Source organism: Aotus nancymaae, unplaced genomic scaffold (assembly GCF_030222135.1).
Source record: "Aotus nancymaae isolate 86718 unplaced genomic scaffold, 86718_ANA_hifiasm-v0.15.2.pri h1tg000040l, whole genome shotgun sequence".
NCBI classification, from domain to species: Eukaryota; Metazoa; Chordata; class Mammalia; order Primates; family Aotidae; genus Aotus; species Aotus nancymaae.
In genome coordinates this window covers 129,055,550-129,072,758 of record NW_026988454.1, presented here as the reverse complement: position 1 = coordinate 129,072,758, position 17,209 = coordinate 129,055,550, and the positions used below count along the sequence as shown (strand labels likewise).

Genomic DNA, 17,209 nt, shown 5'->3' with positions numbered 1-17,209 from the left:
GCGTTTTCTGAGGGATTCAGGATCACTCTGGAAGGGACTAGAGGCGATTGGAAGATTTATTCAGGTTGGAAAGGGGTTGGAATGAGAGACCCGGTTGAAAGCACTGAGACACAATTTTATTCCCACACGATTAAACCCGTTGCCCCCTCGGTCTGGCCGACCGTCCTGACTCGGAGGTCCCTAAACTGCACCGCCGCTTCCTTCGTCAACGTCCAGCAGCTATCTGATGCGCGCCCTCCAGTGGGCGTTAGCCCCGGCGCGGGGCTTACAGCGGTGGACAGATAGGCGGGCCCCTGTCCTCGAGGAGCCCACGGTCCACGGGGAGACAGGCATTTAACGACGACTCACACGATCACTTAAATACAACTGTGGTGAGCCGCGCAGGAGGGACGTGTGGCAGCCTGCGGGGAATGATGAGGCTGGCCTGGTCTGTGACTCAGCGAGGGCAAGGGTGGACCAGGCAGAGGGAACAGAGGGCTGGAGGTGGGCGGGAGGCGTTTGCTTCATTGGAGGAAAGGAATAATTCTCTGTGTGATGAGCGTCGAGAGGAGGGCTGGGGAGCACCATCTAGGGCTGGAGAATTAGGCAGTGGCGCCAGCGCGGGGGACACGTAAGCCAGGGCAAGAAGAATGGATTTGGCCCTAGAGCACCGGTTCTCCAAGTGTAGCCTCAGCCTTACAGGTCGCTGAGACTATGTCAGGGGGTATGCGAGACTAAGACTTTTTTTTTTTTTTTTTAAGATGGGGTTTCACCATGATGGCCAGCCTGGTCTTGAACTCCTGACCTCAGGTGATCCACCCACCTCGGCCTCCCAAAATGCTGGGATTACAGGCGTGAGCCACGGCGCCCGACCAAGACTATTTTTATAACAAAAATAAGATGTTATTTGCCTTCATTCTCTGAATGTGTACAGTGGAATTTTTCAGAAGCTACATAATATGTATTGACACCATGGTTCCCACAGTGAATGGAATGTGTGCCTATATATTCTTGTGTTTTAAATTTTTCTGTTTTAAGTTCTAGTACCATAAATATTGATAGTTATAACCCACATACCCAAAAGCTCTTTGGGGTCCTTGATTTTTAAGAGGTCCTGAGAGAAAAAAATCTTAAGAACCACTGCCCTAGAGCTGCAAGAAGGTGAATGCCATAAGGTTTGTGTTTTTCAAAAAAAGCATTTATCAGGCCGGGTGCAGTGGCTCATGCCTGTAATTCCACCACTTTGGAGGCCCAGAGGGGTAGAGCACCTGAGGTCAGGAGTTCAAGACCAGCCTGGCCAACATGGCAAAACCCCGTCTCTACTAAAAATCCAAAAATTAGCTGGTGTTGTGGCATGTGCCTGTAATCCCAGCTACTTAAGAGGCAGGAGAATTGCTTGAACCCAGGAGGTGGAGGTTGCAGTGAGCGGAGATTGCTCCACTGCACTCCAGCCTGGGCAACTCAAGACTCTATCACAAAAAAAATAATAATAATTTCTCCCTTGTACAGTTAAAAAAAAAAAGCATTCTAGTCATTCAGTGGAGGAAGATTGGAGGGAATAGGAGCAGATGATGGGTGTTATTTTGGGGAGCTACTACAGAAGCTTGGGCCAGAGTTGATGGTAGCTTCCACAGAATGGTGGTGAGTGCCCTCACTCTGCTTTCTGGAAGAGAAGAAGGTGGTGAGGAATTCAGGATATTAGAAGGCAGTTGAGATGCACATGGTCAGTTCAGAGACTGACAGAAAATGTTAGCCTCATCCCATGGACACAGATGATGGGAGAAGGATAGGCTAACATTTTCTGTATTTTCTGCCTTCCAAACACTGTGCTGAGTGCTCTATCTCCTGCATCTTCTAAAGGAGATGCACTGTCTTCTTTAATCCTCCTGACAAGTCCTCTCAGGTTCTGCTGTCCAATATGGCAGCCACTACCCACATTTGGCTATTGAACATTTGTGACTGGTCCAGATTAAGATGTGCTGACTGTTTAAATACCTGCTTTTGAAGACTTAGGATGGAAAAAAGACTGCAATTTCTTTTTACTTTTCTTTTCTTTTTTTTTTTGAGACAGGATCTCACTGTCACCCAAGCTGGAGTACAGTGGCACAGTCTTGGCTCACTGCAGCCTCAACCTGGATTCAGGTGATCCTTCTGCCACAGCTCCCGAAGTAGATGGGACTACAGGTGTGTTCCACCACGCCCAGCTAATTTGTTTTTTTTCGAGATGGAGTCTCGCTCTGTTGCCCAGGCTGGAGTGCAGTGGTGCGATCTCAGCTCACTGCAACCTCCACCTCCCAGGCTCAAGCAATTCTCCTGCCTCAGCCTCCTGAGTAGCTGGGATTACAGGTGCACAACACCATGCCTGGCTAATTTTTTTGTATTTTTAGTAGAGACGGGATTTCACCATGTTGGTCAGGCTGGTCTCGAACTCCTGACCTCAAGTGATCCGCCCGCCTCAGCCTCCCGAAGTGCTGGGATTATAGGCGTGAATCAACATGGCTGGCCAAGACTTTTTTTTTTTTGGAGACAGAGTTTCACTCTTGTTGCCCAGGCTGGAGTGTGGTGCTAAGATCTGGGCTCACGACAAACTACGCCTCCCAGGTTCAAGCGATTCTCCTGCCTCAGCCTCTCGAGTAGCTGGGATTATACACATGCACTACCATGCCCAGCTAATTTTGTATTTTTAGTAGAGATGGGGTTTCTCCATGTTGGTCAGGCTAGTCTTGAACTTCAACCTCAGGTGATCCTGAGCCCTGCCTTGGCCTCCCAAAGTGTTGGGATTACAGGCGTGAGCCACTGTGCCTGGCCTGTAATTTCTTTTTTTTTTTTGGAGACGGAGTTTTGCTGTTGTTACCCAGGCTGGAGTGCAATGGCACGATCTCGGCTCACCGCAACCTCCGCCTCCTGGGTTCAGGCAATTCTCCTGCCTCAGCCTCCTGAGTAGCTGGGATTACAGGCACGCGCCACCATGCCCAGCTAATTTTTTGTATTTTTAGTAGAGACGGGGTTTCACCATGTTGACCAGGATGGTCTTGATCTCTTGACCTCGTGATCCACCCGCCTCGGCCTCCCAAAGTGCTGGGATTAGAGGCGTGAGCCACCACGCCCGGCCCCTGTAATTTCTTATATTGTTTACATGTCGAAAGAATATTTTGGATGTACAGGTTGAGCATCACCAATCCAAAAATCTAAAATCTGAAATGCTCCAAAACCTGAATTTTTTTTAGTGCCAACATGATGCCACAAGTGGAAAATTCCACACCTGCCCTCATGTGATGGGTCATATATATTATTAAAAATATTGTGTTTGTTCACACTGTGTTAAAAAACAAAAAAATATTGTGGCTGGGTGCGGTGGCTCACGCCTGTAATCCCAGTACTTTGGAAGGCCTAGACAGGTGGATCACTTAAGGTCAGGCGTTCGAGACCAGCCTGACCAACATGGCAAAAACTCTGTCTTTACTAAAAATACGAAAATTAGCCGGGCGTCTTGGTGGGTGCCCCAACTACTTGGGATGCCAAGGCAGAAGAATTGCTTGAACCCGGGAGGCAGAGGTTGCAGTGAGCCAAGATCACGCATTGCACTCCAGCAGTCTCAAAAAAAAAAAAAAAAATTGTAGGCCAGGCACGGTGGCTCACGCCTGTAATCCCAGCACTTTGGGAGGCTGAGGCAGGCGGATCACGAGGTCAAGAGATCAAGACCATCCTGGCCAACATGGTGAAACCCTGTCTCTACTAAAAAAAAAAAAAAAAAATACAAAAATTATCTGGGTGTGGTGGCATGTGCCTGTAGTCCCAGCTACTCAGGAGGCTGAGGCAGGAGAATTGCTTAAACCCAGGAGACGGAGGTTGCAGTGAGCCGAGATCGCGCTACTGCACTCCAGCCTGGTGCCTGGCAACAGAGTAAGACTCTGTCTCAAAAAAAAAAAAAATTGTGTAAAGATTGGGCACAGTGGCTCACGCCTATAATCCTAGCACTTTGGGAGGCGGAAGCCAGTGGATCATTTAAGGCCAGGAGTTTGAGACCAGCCCGGCCAACATGGTGAAACCCCATCTCTACTAAAAATACAAAAATTAGCTGGGTGTGGTGCCACATGCCTGTAATCCCAGCTACGTGAGAGGCTGAGGCACAAGAATCACTTGAACCCAGGAGGTGGTGGTTGCAGTGAGCTGAGATTGCGCCACTGCACTCCAGCCTGGCTGACAGAGCAAGACTGTCTCAAAAAAAAAAAAGAACAAAAACTTCAGGCTATGTGTATAAGGCATATAGGAAACATAAATGAATTGTGTGTTTAGATTTGGGTCTGATCCAGAAGATATCTCATTATATACATATGCAAATAATATTCCAAAGTCTGAAAAAATCCAACATCCAAAAACACTTCTTTTTGTAAGCATTTCAGATAAGGAACGAGAATTATTAAATAAGGTATATTATTAAGTTAATTTTACCTGTTTCTGCTTATTTTTTTAATGTGACTACTAGATTATTTAAATTTACATATGTGGCTTGCATTATCTTTCTAATGGACAGCACTGCCTACGTAATTTTTTAAAATCCCTACACCCAAGGAAACAGATATAGATTAAGTAGCATGCTCAAAGAGTCCTACAGTTAGGATATAGTGCCAGGTTTTAACCCAGATCAGTGTGAATTCCAAGCCTGGGTTCTGCCTACCACACCAGCAGCCTCCCTCCATGGGTTTTGAGATAGGATGAGGAGATAAAATGACAAGGGAAAGACACAGAGAGGTGGAACACTGTACCTTCTCCTTTGCTTCCTTGCAGGTGGATAGGTAGACAGCTGTGGGGAAAAAATCGAGAAGGGATTGGATGGTAGAGTGGTACAGGGGGAGGGTGGAGGGATGGGTGTCAGGCTCCTTGGAGTAGGTGGGGAAAGTTCACCAGCCTCAGGTCATGGTCAGGGTGGGGCTCACACTCACCAGCCCAGCACAGCGGCTTGATGAGCCCAAGCAGAAAAAAGGCAGACAGGAAAAGGCCTACGCTGTCCTCAAGGGAGGGCCCTGAGAGACCTGGCAAGCAGAAGGGGTGAGAGTGAGCTCCAGTCTTCCCAGGTGCCCCCTCAGGCTCCCAGAGCTCCCAGCTCTTACCTGCTACCTCCAGGGTGACCTCAGCGCTGCGCCCTGAGGCAGGCAGGCTGGGATGGTGGATTCGACAGGCATAGCGTGCCCCATGCTGCTCAGTGGTGACTGGGGGCGGTTGCAAGTGCCCAGAGAGGCTGACAGAGCCATCAGAATGGTGACGCAGGCCTGACAGCCACCTCTGCCCCTCGGCCTTCTGAGAGTGGCCCCCTGGGCCACCCCGGAGTTCCCACTCCACCTCCAGGCCCCCAGAAGGGTAGAAGTGGGACACAAGGCAGACCAACTCTGGGGGTGCCTCCCCTGGGGCGGCCCATGCAAGGGGTGCTGGCATCAGGGACACTTTGGGGGGTTCTGAGGAAAGAGAAGGAAATGAGCATGGGGAAATCAGTCCATACTGTCCTCCCTAAAAGACCCTCAGTTTGCCTTCTGGGTTTCCTCAGAGCTAAAGAACGTTGGGTTTCTTCTCCTGCAATGGGGAACCCACTGTCTCTCCATTGGTGCATCACAGGAATACCCATGCCAAAGCCCCTCAAATTCCCAGGAACCTTCTAGCCTCCCATTACCCCTCTGACTCCCAGGAACCCCTTTCTATCGCTATCATCCCTCCCCCTATCACAGTACCCACAATCCAATGCCCACCCTCTACCCCTGGAGACTACGTCCCCCTACTCACTGTATACAGCAAGCTCCAGGGTGACCTGTCCTTGCAGGTATGGCAGGTGTACAGTGGCCAGATAGGTGCCCTCCTGAAAGGGCTGAACTCTAGGCAGCCAGAAGGTTCCATTTCCGGTCCATGGGCCCCATGGCTCATCATCATCCCAAGCAGCAAATGCCACTGCCCCTTCTTGGGTAGCTGGCATCTGCCCATCCAGCCCAGGAGTTGCAGCCAGGAGCAGATGTCCCTTACCCAGGTGCTGGCGTCGCCACTCTAGCCCAAAGGGAGGGGGACCCAGAGGCAGAGATGAGGCGGCCTCAGAGGTGGGAGGCATGTAGGCAAAGCTCAAGTCCAGCATAGCATCTTGTCCCAGTCTTACTCTAGGGACAGGAGTGTGGGTGAGGACAGTCAGTACCACTGAGGAAGACCAGGGGGATGAGTGAGAAAAAGAAGGAAAAAAAAAAAAGAGAGATGCAGTTATTGCGGAGGACCAAACTGCAGTTTACCCACCCCTCAGAGGACAGCTTTTCTGATACCATCTCCTAGCCCTCCCTGCAAACTCCTTTTGCTCTGGGACTGGGTGGGACCTAGTGTGACTGAGGGTGGGCAGAGACATCTAGGGGTGGTGAGTATGGGCAAGGAGGGTGTATGGCCTTTGAAGCCTGCTCTGAACACATAGCCCACTCACGCTCTGGGAACTGCAGAATCTGAGGGCACTTCTGACACAACCTGAACCACTCTAGTCTTCAAGCACCAGCCTTGAGGAAGCAGGCCTTTCTTGATTACTGCCAAAGACAATGATTGAGCCATGACCGTCAGTCCTGTGGTGCTATACAGAATATTTACAGACTCTAGAAGGTTCTAGCTCTAGTCTAGACCTGAGCACAGACCTCTATGCTCTACTGAAGCAGTACAGTGCAGTGGCTAAGCGCTGGAGCCTGGCTGACCTGGTTCAGTTCCCCTCTGCAGCTTATTATATGGCCTTGGGCCACTTCATTTTTCCATGGCTCAGCTTCCTAATCCTGCTTTTTTTTGGAGACAAAGTTTCACTCTTGTTGCCCAGGCTGGAGTGCAGTGGCGCGATCTCGGCTCACTTCAACCCCAGTCTCCCAGGTTCAAGTGATTCTCCTGCCTCAGCCTCCCAGGTAGCTGGGATTACAGGCATGTGCCACCACACCCAGCTAAATTTTTTGTATTTTTAGTAGAGACGGGGTTTCTCCATGTTGGTCAGGCTGTTCTCAAACTCCTGACCTCAGGTGATCCGCCTGTCTTGGCCTCTCAAAGTGCTGAGATTATAGGCGTGAGCCACCACACCTGGTCTATCTTCCTAATTTCTAAAATTAAAAGATGATGATAATAATAGTACCTACTTCATAAGGTTGTTGTGAGGGTTAAATCATTAATACCTCTTGCTACTCAAATCTATTCAGTTCCCAATTTTAGATAACAGACACCTACATATGAAGGGCGCCTAGAACACTGGAACACAGTAAGTCTACACACGTGTTTGCTGTAGTTACACCTAACTTAGCATACCCCAAGTCAACAGCATCTCTGCAACATTCCCCACCCTGCTCCAATGCCCGTCTTCCCTGCCTTTGATGAATAATCACCAAGCCTGCCAGACACTAAAAGCAAATCCTTGAAGTTACTCAGACTCATTTCTTCATTCCTCAACTATTAAACACTGAAGATGTTCAAGGTATCCTGGTAGACGACAGAGTGGTGAACAAGACAGGGAGTCCCTGCCCTCAAATTACCTACAGTCCAATGATAGACAAGCAAATTGTCAAAAATAACGTGCTATGTGCTATCTCCACCAGGACCTAACAGATCTCATATATGCTTCCAACTCAGGTTCTCATCAACGTACATTTGGACAATTGAACAGCCCTCCTGTCTGGTCTTTCTATTTTCAGTCTCTCTCTCCTTCAACTCCTCTTTCACACTGTAGCCAAACAAGGTGACTACAAGTCTGATCCCGTCACTTGCCTGTTCAAAAATCCCAAATACGCAGGGAACGGTGGCTCACACCTGTAATCCCAGCACTTTGTGATGCTGAGTTGGGTGGATCACAAGGTTAAGAGTTCAAGACCAGCCTGGCCAATATGGTGAAACCCTGTCTCTACTAAAAATATAAAAATTAGCCAGGCTTGGTGGTGGGCACCTGTAGTCCCAGCTACTTGAGAGGCTGAGGCAGGAGAATCGTTTGAACTTGGGAGGGGAGACTGAAGTGAACTGAGATGGCACCACTGCACTCTAGCCTGGGCGACAGAGTGAGACTCCATCTCAAAAAAAAAAAAAAGAAGAAGTAGCTGGCATAGTGGTGCATGCCTGTAATCCCAGCTACTCGGGAGGCTGAGGCAGGAGAATCACTTGAACCTGGGAGGCGGAGGTTGCGGTGAGCCAAGGTTGCGGTGAGCCGAGATTGCACCATTGTACTCCAGCCTGGGCAAAAATAGTGAAACTTCATCTTTTTAAAAAAAAAAAAAAAAAGATCCATAGGCTGGGCATCACAGGGGCTCACCCCTTTAATCCCAGCAGTTTGGAAGGCGAAGGTGGGCTGATCACTTGAGGTCAGGAGTTCGAGACCAGCCTGGCCAACATGGTGAAACCCCGTCTCTATTAAAAATACAAAAATTAGGCCAGGCGCAGTGGCTCATGCCTGTAATCCCAGCACTTTGGGGGTCTGAGGCGGGTGGATTGCCTGAGGTCAGGAGTTTCAGACCAGCCTGGCCAACATAGTGAAACCCTGTCTCTATTTAAAATACAAAAAATTAGCTGGGTGTGGTGGCACGTGCCTGTAATCCCAGCTACTTGGGAGGCTGAGGCAGGAGAATCACTTGAAGCTGGGAAGCAGATATTGCAGTGAGCCGAGATCACACCACTACACTCCAGCCTGGGCAACAGAGCAAGACTCTGTCTCGAAGAAAAGAAAAACAAAGAACGGTGAGAATTAAACACTACACACACAAAGTATATTAAGAAAGCATATCTGGGGCCAGGCAGCTCACACCTGTAATCCCAGCAGTTTGGGAGGCCAAGGTGGGAGGATCAATTGAGTTTAGGAGTTCAAGACTAGCCTGGGCAACCTGACAAAATCCCATCTCTACAAAAAAAAAATTACAAAAATTAGCTGGGCATGGTGGCACATGCCTGTGGTCCCAGCTACTCAGGAGGCTGAGGCATGAGGATCATTTGAGCCATTGAGGTGGAGGTTGCAGTAAGCTGAGATCACACCACTGCTTTACAGCCTGCACTGCACACCAGCCTGGGCACCAGAGTGAGACCCTGTCTCAAATAAATAAATAAGAAAGTATATTTGTCCACCGGGTATGGTGGCTTCCACCTGTAATCCCAGCACTTTAGGAGGCCAAGGCAGGTGGATCACCCGAGGTCAGGAGTTTGAGGTCAACCTGGACAACATAGCAAAACCCTGTTTCTACTAAAAATACAAAAATCAGCCGGGTGTGGTGGCTGTAATCTCAGCTACTCTGAAGACTGAGGCAGGAGAATTGCTTGAACCTGGGAGGTGGAGGTTGCAGTGAGCCAAGATTGTGCCACTGCAACTGCACTCCAGCCCAGATGACAAGAGGGAGATGCCATCTCAAAAATAAATAAATAGGGCTGGGCACAGTGGCTCACGCCTATAATCCCAGCACTTTGGGAGGCCAAGGTGGGTGAATTATGAGTCAGGAGCTCGAGACCAGCCTGGCCAATATAGTGAAACCTTATCTCTCTCTGTTTTTTTTTTTTTTGAGATGGAGTCTCACTCTGTTGCCAGGCTGGAATGCAATGGCGCAATCTCGGCTCACTGCAACCTCTGCCTCTCGGGTTTTTTTTTTTTTTTAAGATGGAGTTTCACCATGTTGGTCAGGCTGGTCTTGAACTCCCGACCTCAGGTGGTCCACCCGCCTTGGCCTCCAAAGTGCTTGGATTACAGGCATGAGCCACCACGCCCGGCCAGGTTTTTTTTCTTTGTTTTTTTTTTTTTTTTTTTTAAGCAATTCTCCTGCCTCAGCCTCCGAGTAGCTGGGACTACAGGCTTGTGCCACCACGACCAGCTAATTTTTGTATTTTTAGTAGAGACAGGGTTTCACTGTGTTGGCCAGGATAGTCTCAATCTCTTGACCTCGTGATCTGCCTGCCTCAGCCTCCCAAAGTGCTGGGATTACAGGTGTGAGCCACTGCGCCCGGCCATCAAACCCTGTCTCTACTAAAAATATAAAAAATTAGCCAGGCATGGTGGTTAATGCCTGTAATCCCAGCTACTTGGGAGGCTGAGGCAGAAGAATTGCTTGAACCCAGAAGGCAGAGGTTGCAGTGAGCCAAGATCGTGCCATGGCACTCCAGACAGAGTGAGACTCTATCTTCAAAATAAATAAATAAATGGCACAGCAACTTGCTGTTACCCTAGTTGTCTGTGAGATACAGGCAGTCTTACCCACGTGGGCACTTCCAGGGCTCCCTGTCTGCACATCCTTCACTTTCTACTTTATATTAGGACTATCTGTGGCAAATCTGCCCAGAACCTCCTGGGGAGCAGAATCTACATCAGATAATCTTTGTGACCCAAGGCCATCCCAGAGATTCTGATTTAATCAGCCAAGCCAAACATGGATTGACTCAAGTTTCAGTATATTTTAGAAACTTCCAGCAGGATTTTTCTTTTTCTTTTTCTTTTTTTTTTATTTTTGAGACGGAGTCTCACTCTGTCGCCCAGGCTGGAGTGCAGTGGTGCGATCTTGGCTCACTGCAACCTCCGCCTCCCAGGTTCAAGTGATTCTCCTGCCTCAGTCTCCCAAGTAGGTGGGACTATATGCGCACGCCACTATGCCTGGGTAATTTTTGTATTTTTAGTAGAAAAACCCATTGGGTTTCACCATGTTGGCCAAGCTGGTCTCAAACTCCTGATCTCAGGTAATCCACCTGCCTCAGCCTCCCAAAGTGCTGGGATTACAGATGTGAGCCATGGCACCCAGCCCCAATGTGATTCTTGTTTGCAGCCTGTACTGAGAACTACTGAGTCCTAACTCATTCTTGGTGCTAATAAGTATTTATTGAATTAATGAATAAATTAACACAGTGCCTCTCTTGATAGTCACAACAAGAAAGGCAGCTGGGAAATAGTACCTACATTTTACAGTTGGAAAAACAAACTCAGAAAGCAAAGAACATTCTCATCATCACCTCCGTGAAGCCGGTAGCCCTAGGAAATATTTCTCCTCCCAGCCCTGACCCCGGAGAGCACCTGTCTACATAAGAGTGGTGTTCCTCAGCTTCTGCCAGGGTTGGGGCTTAAAACTAAGAATGGAGGTATAGGCAAAGGTGAGGGTTTCAGTGTGGGGTTCGAGTCTGTCTCCCTGGTTCTGTGGGTCATTCTCAGTGAGGAGGGTGGAGAGGAGGGAGGGTGCAGGGCTTGGTTGGGGTTGACCTGTCCATCAGGCTGTGTTGCTTACATAAAATCCAGATAGAAAAGCTAAGAACACTACGTGTATTCTACCCCTGCCTCTGCTACCAGGAGAGCTCAGGACGCCGGAGGGAATGTGCAGATAATTCAAGAATGAGGAGGATCCTCCTCATTCTTGAATTATCTGCACATTCCCTCCGGCGTCCCAGCCCAGCAAAGCATCCAACCCCTGGGCCTCAAACTGCAATGCACCCTTTAATGCAATAGGAACCATTTGATCTCCCGCCGCCTCGCTCCGCCCACTCGAGCCCACTTGTTTGCGGACCACAGAGAGGCAGCACATCCCCACAAGCAGCTGTCAGGGAAGGTCCACGCGCTAGAGTGCAAGAGCCTTTGCTTTGCGGATTGCCGCAGCGCCGGGTGTGGGCCCAGGTGGGGCTACGGTTTTCGAAATGGAGTGAACCTCAAAGCGAAGGGTGCCTAGCAAGATGCAGATCTCGGGGGAGCAGAGAAAAAACGCTCCTGCTTCTGGACTCCTCCCACCTCGCATCACCTGACAAGTCTCTCAAGGTCTGGTGTAGAGAAACCTCACCTTTCCAAAGCCCGCCCTTCGAAACACCACAAAGTCACCTCCTCCTCTCCCAGTCGCAGGGTTTTTTGTTGTTTTTTTAACTGAGTAAGGGCTAGAAGGAGCAGTAGAAATTGATTGATTCTAGCCAAAGCATCTCTCTTAACTAAAAAAGGAAACGGAACCCCAATCGGCGAAATGTCCACCGGCTGATCTGGACCCTTAGAATCTACCCATCCTTCTTCACCTCCCCTCCCCAGCTACCTGTTGCCATGGTGATGAGAACAGGCTCCTGCTGAGGCTCTGGTTGTGGTCGCAAAAGGCTGGAGAGGCTGAGGACTGGGCTGGACATGCTGACCATCAGCCAAGCCCCATCCAGGGCCCGCGGGCAGTTCTGTTCCGGGGTCAGGCCGCTGGCCCAGTTCGCAGAGGCAGGGAGAGGGACAAAGCGGCTCATCTCGCAGTGTGGCGGGGGGGCGTCCCGGGGGTACCGCCTGAAGGCAGCCTGGAGGGCGCCCGCGGGGTCTGAGTGTAGAGAAGGAAGTTGCAGCTGTAGAGTCAAGGGCGGGAAAGGGGCTGGAATGGCAGGGTTCGCGGAACTTCAAATGTACAGACTACCCCATAGTGAGACTCACTTTATAGAGGGGGAAGCTGAGGCCCCGAGGTCACTGCCCGATCTAAAGAGGAGGGGGTTTCTGTGGAGGTGACAGACGTAGGGGGGCGGCGAGTCCCTAAAGACTCACCGTGCACATTGAGGTAGAGCTCAGGGTCGAGGTCCGGCCGGGGCGGCGGTCCCCCAGTCCCCTGGCGCAACAGCAGTGCAGCAGGTCTCTTTGCCAGGCCCTTTCCGCTCGCATCCTCCACAAGCCAACACTCGATCACCGCTGGTCCTGCCGAGACGGCGGTGGCCAGGCCTGGCATATAGGGGCGCAAATGAGGGACGGCTTACATGTCTGGTGACCTGCCCACTCCCACCCTGGCGTCAGCGCCAGTGGGGCCACCTCCCTCCGCTTCCGTCTAGTTCTTGGGCGATGAGTCGCAGGGTTCGCTCACCCAAAGCCATAGCAAGGACCAGAGACAGGGACTTCATGGCGCTGCGATCTCCTCAGCCATGAAGCCTCCTCTTCCTCCTTTCACTTTCACTTTCCTCCAAAGGGCGGCAGGAGGGGCGGTGGAAATCCCCGCTCTGGTTAGCTGTGGGTGCCTGGAAGACTGGTGTTTCCCTGCTGGCCAGGCAGGGATCCGGGAAGAGCCTCTCCAGTTCTCGTTAGGACACCCCAGCCTTGCCCTCCTGAACCACCCAGCAGCCATGAGTTTGAGCCCTCCCCAAACCCAGCACCCCCACCCCCTCCTGTGTGCGCCCTCCAGCATCCACTTTCCCGAGAACCATTACTCCGGTTTTTCCCCACCTGTGCCGCGTCCCCAGCAAACACATGGGCTGTCGGGAAGCCAAGTAAATGACCAATAAATATTTTAATCACTGTTAAAAAAAATAAAAACCTTGTACTCCTACTACTTACTCCCTCCTTGTCTCCACCCACTCCTCCAAGAGAACCCAGTTGGGGATCTCCCCTGGAGGTGGGGTGGGTGGGGAGAGACAGGGTAGAAATAATGAGCGCATCCTTGAGAGGGGGTAGGTTTTAGGACAAGGGTGGGGCTCAAAGGCCTGGTCCCCATGACAACACAAACACAGACTTCAGGCACAGACTACAACCACCTGACCCTTAACCCTGTGACTGCAGGATGCTCAACACGCCCCCTTTCCCTCCCTCCATGTGCACCCTACTCTGTGGAGCCGGGGCTTCAGTGTACCCATCAGAGGGAAAGGAAGGGCTTAGTTCCAGAAATTCCTTGGGAGGGAGGGGTTGAGGAGTAGAATGGGCGGGCGATGGTGCAACTGTGGTTCCCCTTCCAGCATATATACAAGTCCATAGAGATAAAGGAAGACAGTAATTGTGGTGGGAGACCCGCCGGGGGCCAAACCGCCCTTGGATCCTGCTTATTCCTTCTTCCCTGAAAGCAACCCCCACCCCAGCAGGCTGCCCCTTCAGTTTGCTCCTCTGCCTCCACTGAAGCCCATCTCCACCTTGTGGACACTGGGTGGGGACCACACTCGTCTGCTGGACGGGGGCGTGGCCGCGCTCGCCTCGTCACCACTGCCCCCACCTGTTCCGGGGGATTCTCTCTTGGCCGGCAAGGATGGTCCCGTGGGCGTCCCAGGCCCAGGTCCAGCCCCGCCACCACCCAGGCGGTGCCGGCGCTCACAGTGTCCTCGGTGGCGCATGAAGCTGTCCCGCCACATGAACTTCTTGGCGCAGACACCACACTCATAGGGCTTGAGACCTGTGTGTGTCTTCATGTGCTCAGTCAGATGGTGCTTCATCTTGAACTTTTTGTTGCACACGGGGCAGTCAAAGGGCCGCAGATTGAGGTGCATGTTCACGTGCCGGTCCCGCATGCTCTTGTGGGAGAAGGCCTTCCCACAATGGCACAGAAAGATCTTATTCCCGTCCCCGCTGCCAGTCCCTCCAGGGACCCCACTAGCGCTACCCGGCACGCCCAGGCCCCCCACCGACGTGCCCCCCAGGGTCACTGCCCCATGTTCTGCTTGGATCCCTGGTGGTTGGCCAGGAGCCTGTGAGGAGGATGAAGAAGACGGGAAGACCAGGATCTGGTTGCCCTGCATGTCCAAGGGAAGGAGGGATCGAGGAGGGTGGGAGGGAGCATACGAAGACGGAGTTGGCCCCCCTGAGTCATCAAGACCTGCTCCAGGACCCCCACCCTCATAGGGGCCAAAGTCATTGGAGGACTCACAGAAGTTGACCTGCTCCTCCCCCTTGTCTGGGGGCTCACTCAGGGTACGGACATCACTTATGCTGAGGGTAGCCTCAGGCCCTCCCCCAGCTGGAACCCTGGAGCTACCCCCTAGCTCTTCATCTTCATCATCCTCACAGGTCAACACCAGGTCTTCCTCCTCTTCTTCCTCCTCCAGATCTGGGTCTTGGGGAACCAGGGGTGCTGGTGCTGGGCAATTACCACCTCGCTTCACGTATACCCAGTGTTTCTGTGGCATGATGCTAGGGGATGTGTAGGTGGGTCTCCTGAGCCCAGTCCCAGGGACCACTGCCCCCCTTCCATCCCCACCATCATCACATAGCTCATCTGCCTCCAGCAGCAGCTTCCCAGAGGTGGCGCCCCCACTGCCAACTACAGGGGCTGGGAATACAGGGCCGCCTCCTCGACGCTCCCCACTGCCCACTGCAGAAGCTGCAAATGCCTCTTGGGAGGAAGATGAGAAATCAGTGGACTCCCTGGGGCTGAAGTAGTTGCTGCTGCTGGGAGACTGATTCTCACTGGCTCGGCTGGAGGCATGGGAGCGCACAGAGCCCATGGTAGAAGGGGCCACAGTGCCCCCACTCCCGGATGGGACCCCAGCACCAGGGACAGTGACAGAGGTGGCTGCAGCAGTAGTGATGGTGGTGGTAGCTGAGGCCCGGCCTTCTCGGAGTAGTTCAGTGCACTTGTCCACAATGTGCCACATTTGGAGCACAGACCCCACTGTGAGGAAGTTGACAATGTCAGCAGCAGCCATGCTAAGGCGGCCAGTGTAAGCGGAGGCTAGGACAGTCTCGAAGGCGCCTGGGTCCATGACACTGGGCAGCGAGATGGAGGTCATGCCCTTGAGTAGGACCTGATCATGGAAGTAAGGGGAGGAGGCAGCCAGGACAGCCCGATGAGCCCGGAACTCCCGGCCTTGCACTCGGATAGACACATCACAGAGCTGGCCCTGAAGACGCTGCTGATTGAGGGATTCCAGGAGGGCACTGGTCACCTCAGGGAAGGACACATGTACCACTGCAGCTGCTGGCAGGGGTAGTGGGGGTGGAGCCAGCGACAGCGGCAGGGGGAGTGCTGCCCCACTGGGAGACAGAGGAGATGGCTCCATGTTGTGGAGGGAGGGGTTACCCCCCCAGCCACAGGAACAAAGGAAGGAGGAGGGCGGCCGGGGGGGGTCTCTGGGAAGAAAAAGAGAAAAGAATAATGATAACATCTCATAACGACACAGCCCATTTACACTCATTATCTGCGTAATTCCCCACAACTCTGTGGTAGGTATTACTCTCAACCCCATTTAACAGAGGAGGAAACTAAGGCTCAGAAAGATTCAGAGATTATTCAAGGTCACACAATCAGTAAGTGGCGGCGCTAGCAAACACAAGTATCCGACAAATCCTGAGCCCTTTCCTTGGAGATTAGAGAAAGAAGGAGCTCTTAGGGGGTGGTGTGCCTTCCTTCGGAATTATACCCTATTTCCCATTTACCTGAGAGACTGACCTTCCAAAATCTACCTTTTTGGCGTTGTGTACCCATTTTTTGGGAGGGGGCAGGGCAGCTCCTCTACTGAAAACCAACCCTCTGCTCAATCTCCCCTCAGGCTATGCCCCCCAGCTCTCTCGCCGACCACGCCCCCTTTCGCCCCTGCTTCTACCTAGCCCCGCCCCTTTCCAGGCTCGCGCCGTGCCCCGCCCACTTTCGGGCCTTTCGACCCCGCCCCTTGTCTACCTCCGCCCACACCGGACCCCGCCCCCCCCGCTCCGCCCCAAGCGCTACCTCGGCCTCTTCTCCCACCCGGAAGGTGCCCCCCAACCTCGCGCGTCCCCGCTTACCGGGCCGCGCGCCCCCGGGCCCCCCCCGCCCCTCACTCGGCGGCCAGAGCTGCAGCTTGGGCCCCTCCCGCCGCCATCTTGCGCCGACTCCCTCCGCCCTCCGCCTCCGCTCCGCCTCCCGCCCCTCTGACTTTAAAGGCACAGCTGGGCACCCCGCCCGTACTGCTGGGCAATACTCGGCCGACTCGGCCACTTTGCCTTTAAAGAACCGTCGCCTCATTCCACCTTAAAGGGTCAGGTCCCCTCCTCCGCTGGGAACTCAGGACTTGGTTCGGCCGAAGCATTTATTCCCCTTTAAAGCTATAAGCCTGCCTTTTCCCATTGGCGACGGGTCCAGGCAATGTTCCCCAGGCTCCGCCTCCGAGCTGTGATCGTTAGCTGGTTGGTGGGATCTAATCGCCCTCTTTCAAGCTCCTGACATTTCCCCTGAAGCCCCGCCTCCTGTCTCCGGGCCTGGATTGGCCGAATAACCTTGAGTCGGCCTCTCATTGGCTTTTTTCACTCCAACTGCAAGAAGTGAAAAAGTAAAGTGCGTTAAGGCGGCTGAAGCGCCTAAAAAAAAAAAAAGTACAGCCTGAACAACATGGCGAAACCCCGTATCTACAAAAACTACAAACAACAAAAATTAGCAAGGCATGGTGGCGCGCGCCTGTAGTCCCAGCTACTGGAGAGGCTGAGGCATTATCACTTGAGACAGGGAGGTCCAGGCTGCAGTGAGCTGTGATCACACCACTGCACTCTGGCGTGGGTGATATGATGAGACGAAAAAAAGAAAAAAAAAAGACCAGGTTAGAAAGGACAGATCAGGACTACCCCGGGAACATTGGG

General features: G+C 52.2%; 2 protein-coding genes across 6 annotated transcripts; both read right to left on the bottom strand.

Annotated features, from left to right (window-relative positions):
• Window positions 1-94: 94 nt before the first annotated feature.
• TAPBP (TAP binding protein) lies at window positions 95-12,903 on the bottom strand. Of its 4 annotated transcripts, none has more exons than XM_012461702.2 (8): window positions 12,768-12,903; window positions 12,458-12,628; window positions 11,979-12,239; window positions 5,755-6,153; window positions 5,091-5,432; window positions 4,923-5,012; window positions 4,746-4,783; window positions 1,546-1,642 (listed from the first exon to the last, which is right to left on the bottom strand). In XM_012461702.2, exons 1-8 carry the CDS (start codon window positions 12,802-12,804, stop codon window positions 1,631-1,633), a joined length of 1,350 nt encoding a protein of 449 aa, XP_012317125.2. In that variant the 5' UTR covers window positions 12,805-12,903; the 3' UTR covers window positions 1,546-1,630. The 4 variants fall into 4 exon arrangements, with proteins under 4 accessions (XP_064217243.1, XP_012317125.2, XP_012317124.2 ...); XM_012461701.2 differs by having other exon boundaries at window positions 11,979-12,264; window positions 12,768-12,874; XM_064361173.1 differs by lacking the exon at window positions 4,746-4,783 and having other exon boundaries at window positions 95-1,642.
• Window positions 12,853-16,145, bottom strand: ZBTB22 (zinc finger and BTB domain containing 22). Of its 2 annotated transcripts, none has more exons than XM_012461699.3 (2): window positions 13,124-16,145; window positions 12,853-12,937 (listed from the first exon to the last, which is right to left on the bottom strand). In XM_012461699.3, exon 1 carries the CDS (start codon window positions 15,844-15,846, stop codon window positions 13,762-13,764), a length of 2,085 nt encoding a protein of 694 aa, XP_012317122.2. In that variant the 5' UTR covers window positions 15,847-16,145; the 3' UTR covers window positions 12,853-12,937; window positions 13,124-13,761. The 2 variants fall into 2 exon arrangements, with proteins under 2 accessions (XP_012317122.2, XP_064217242.1); XM_064361172.1 differs by having other exon boundaries at window positions 12,862-12,940.
• Between the last annotated feature and the right edge of the window lie 1,064 nt (window positions 16,146-17,209).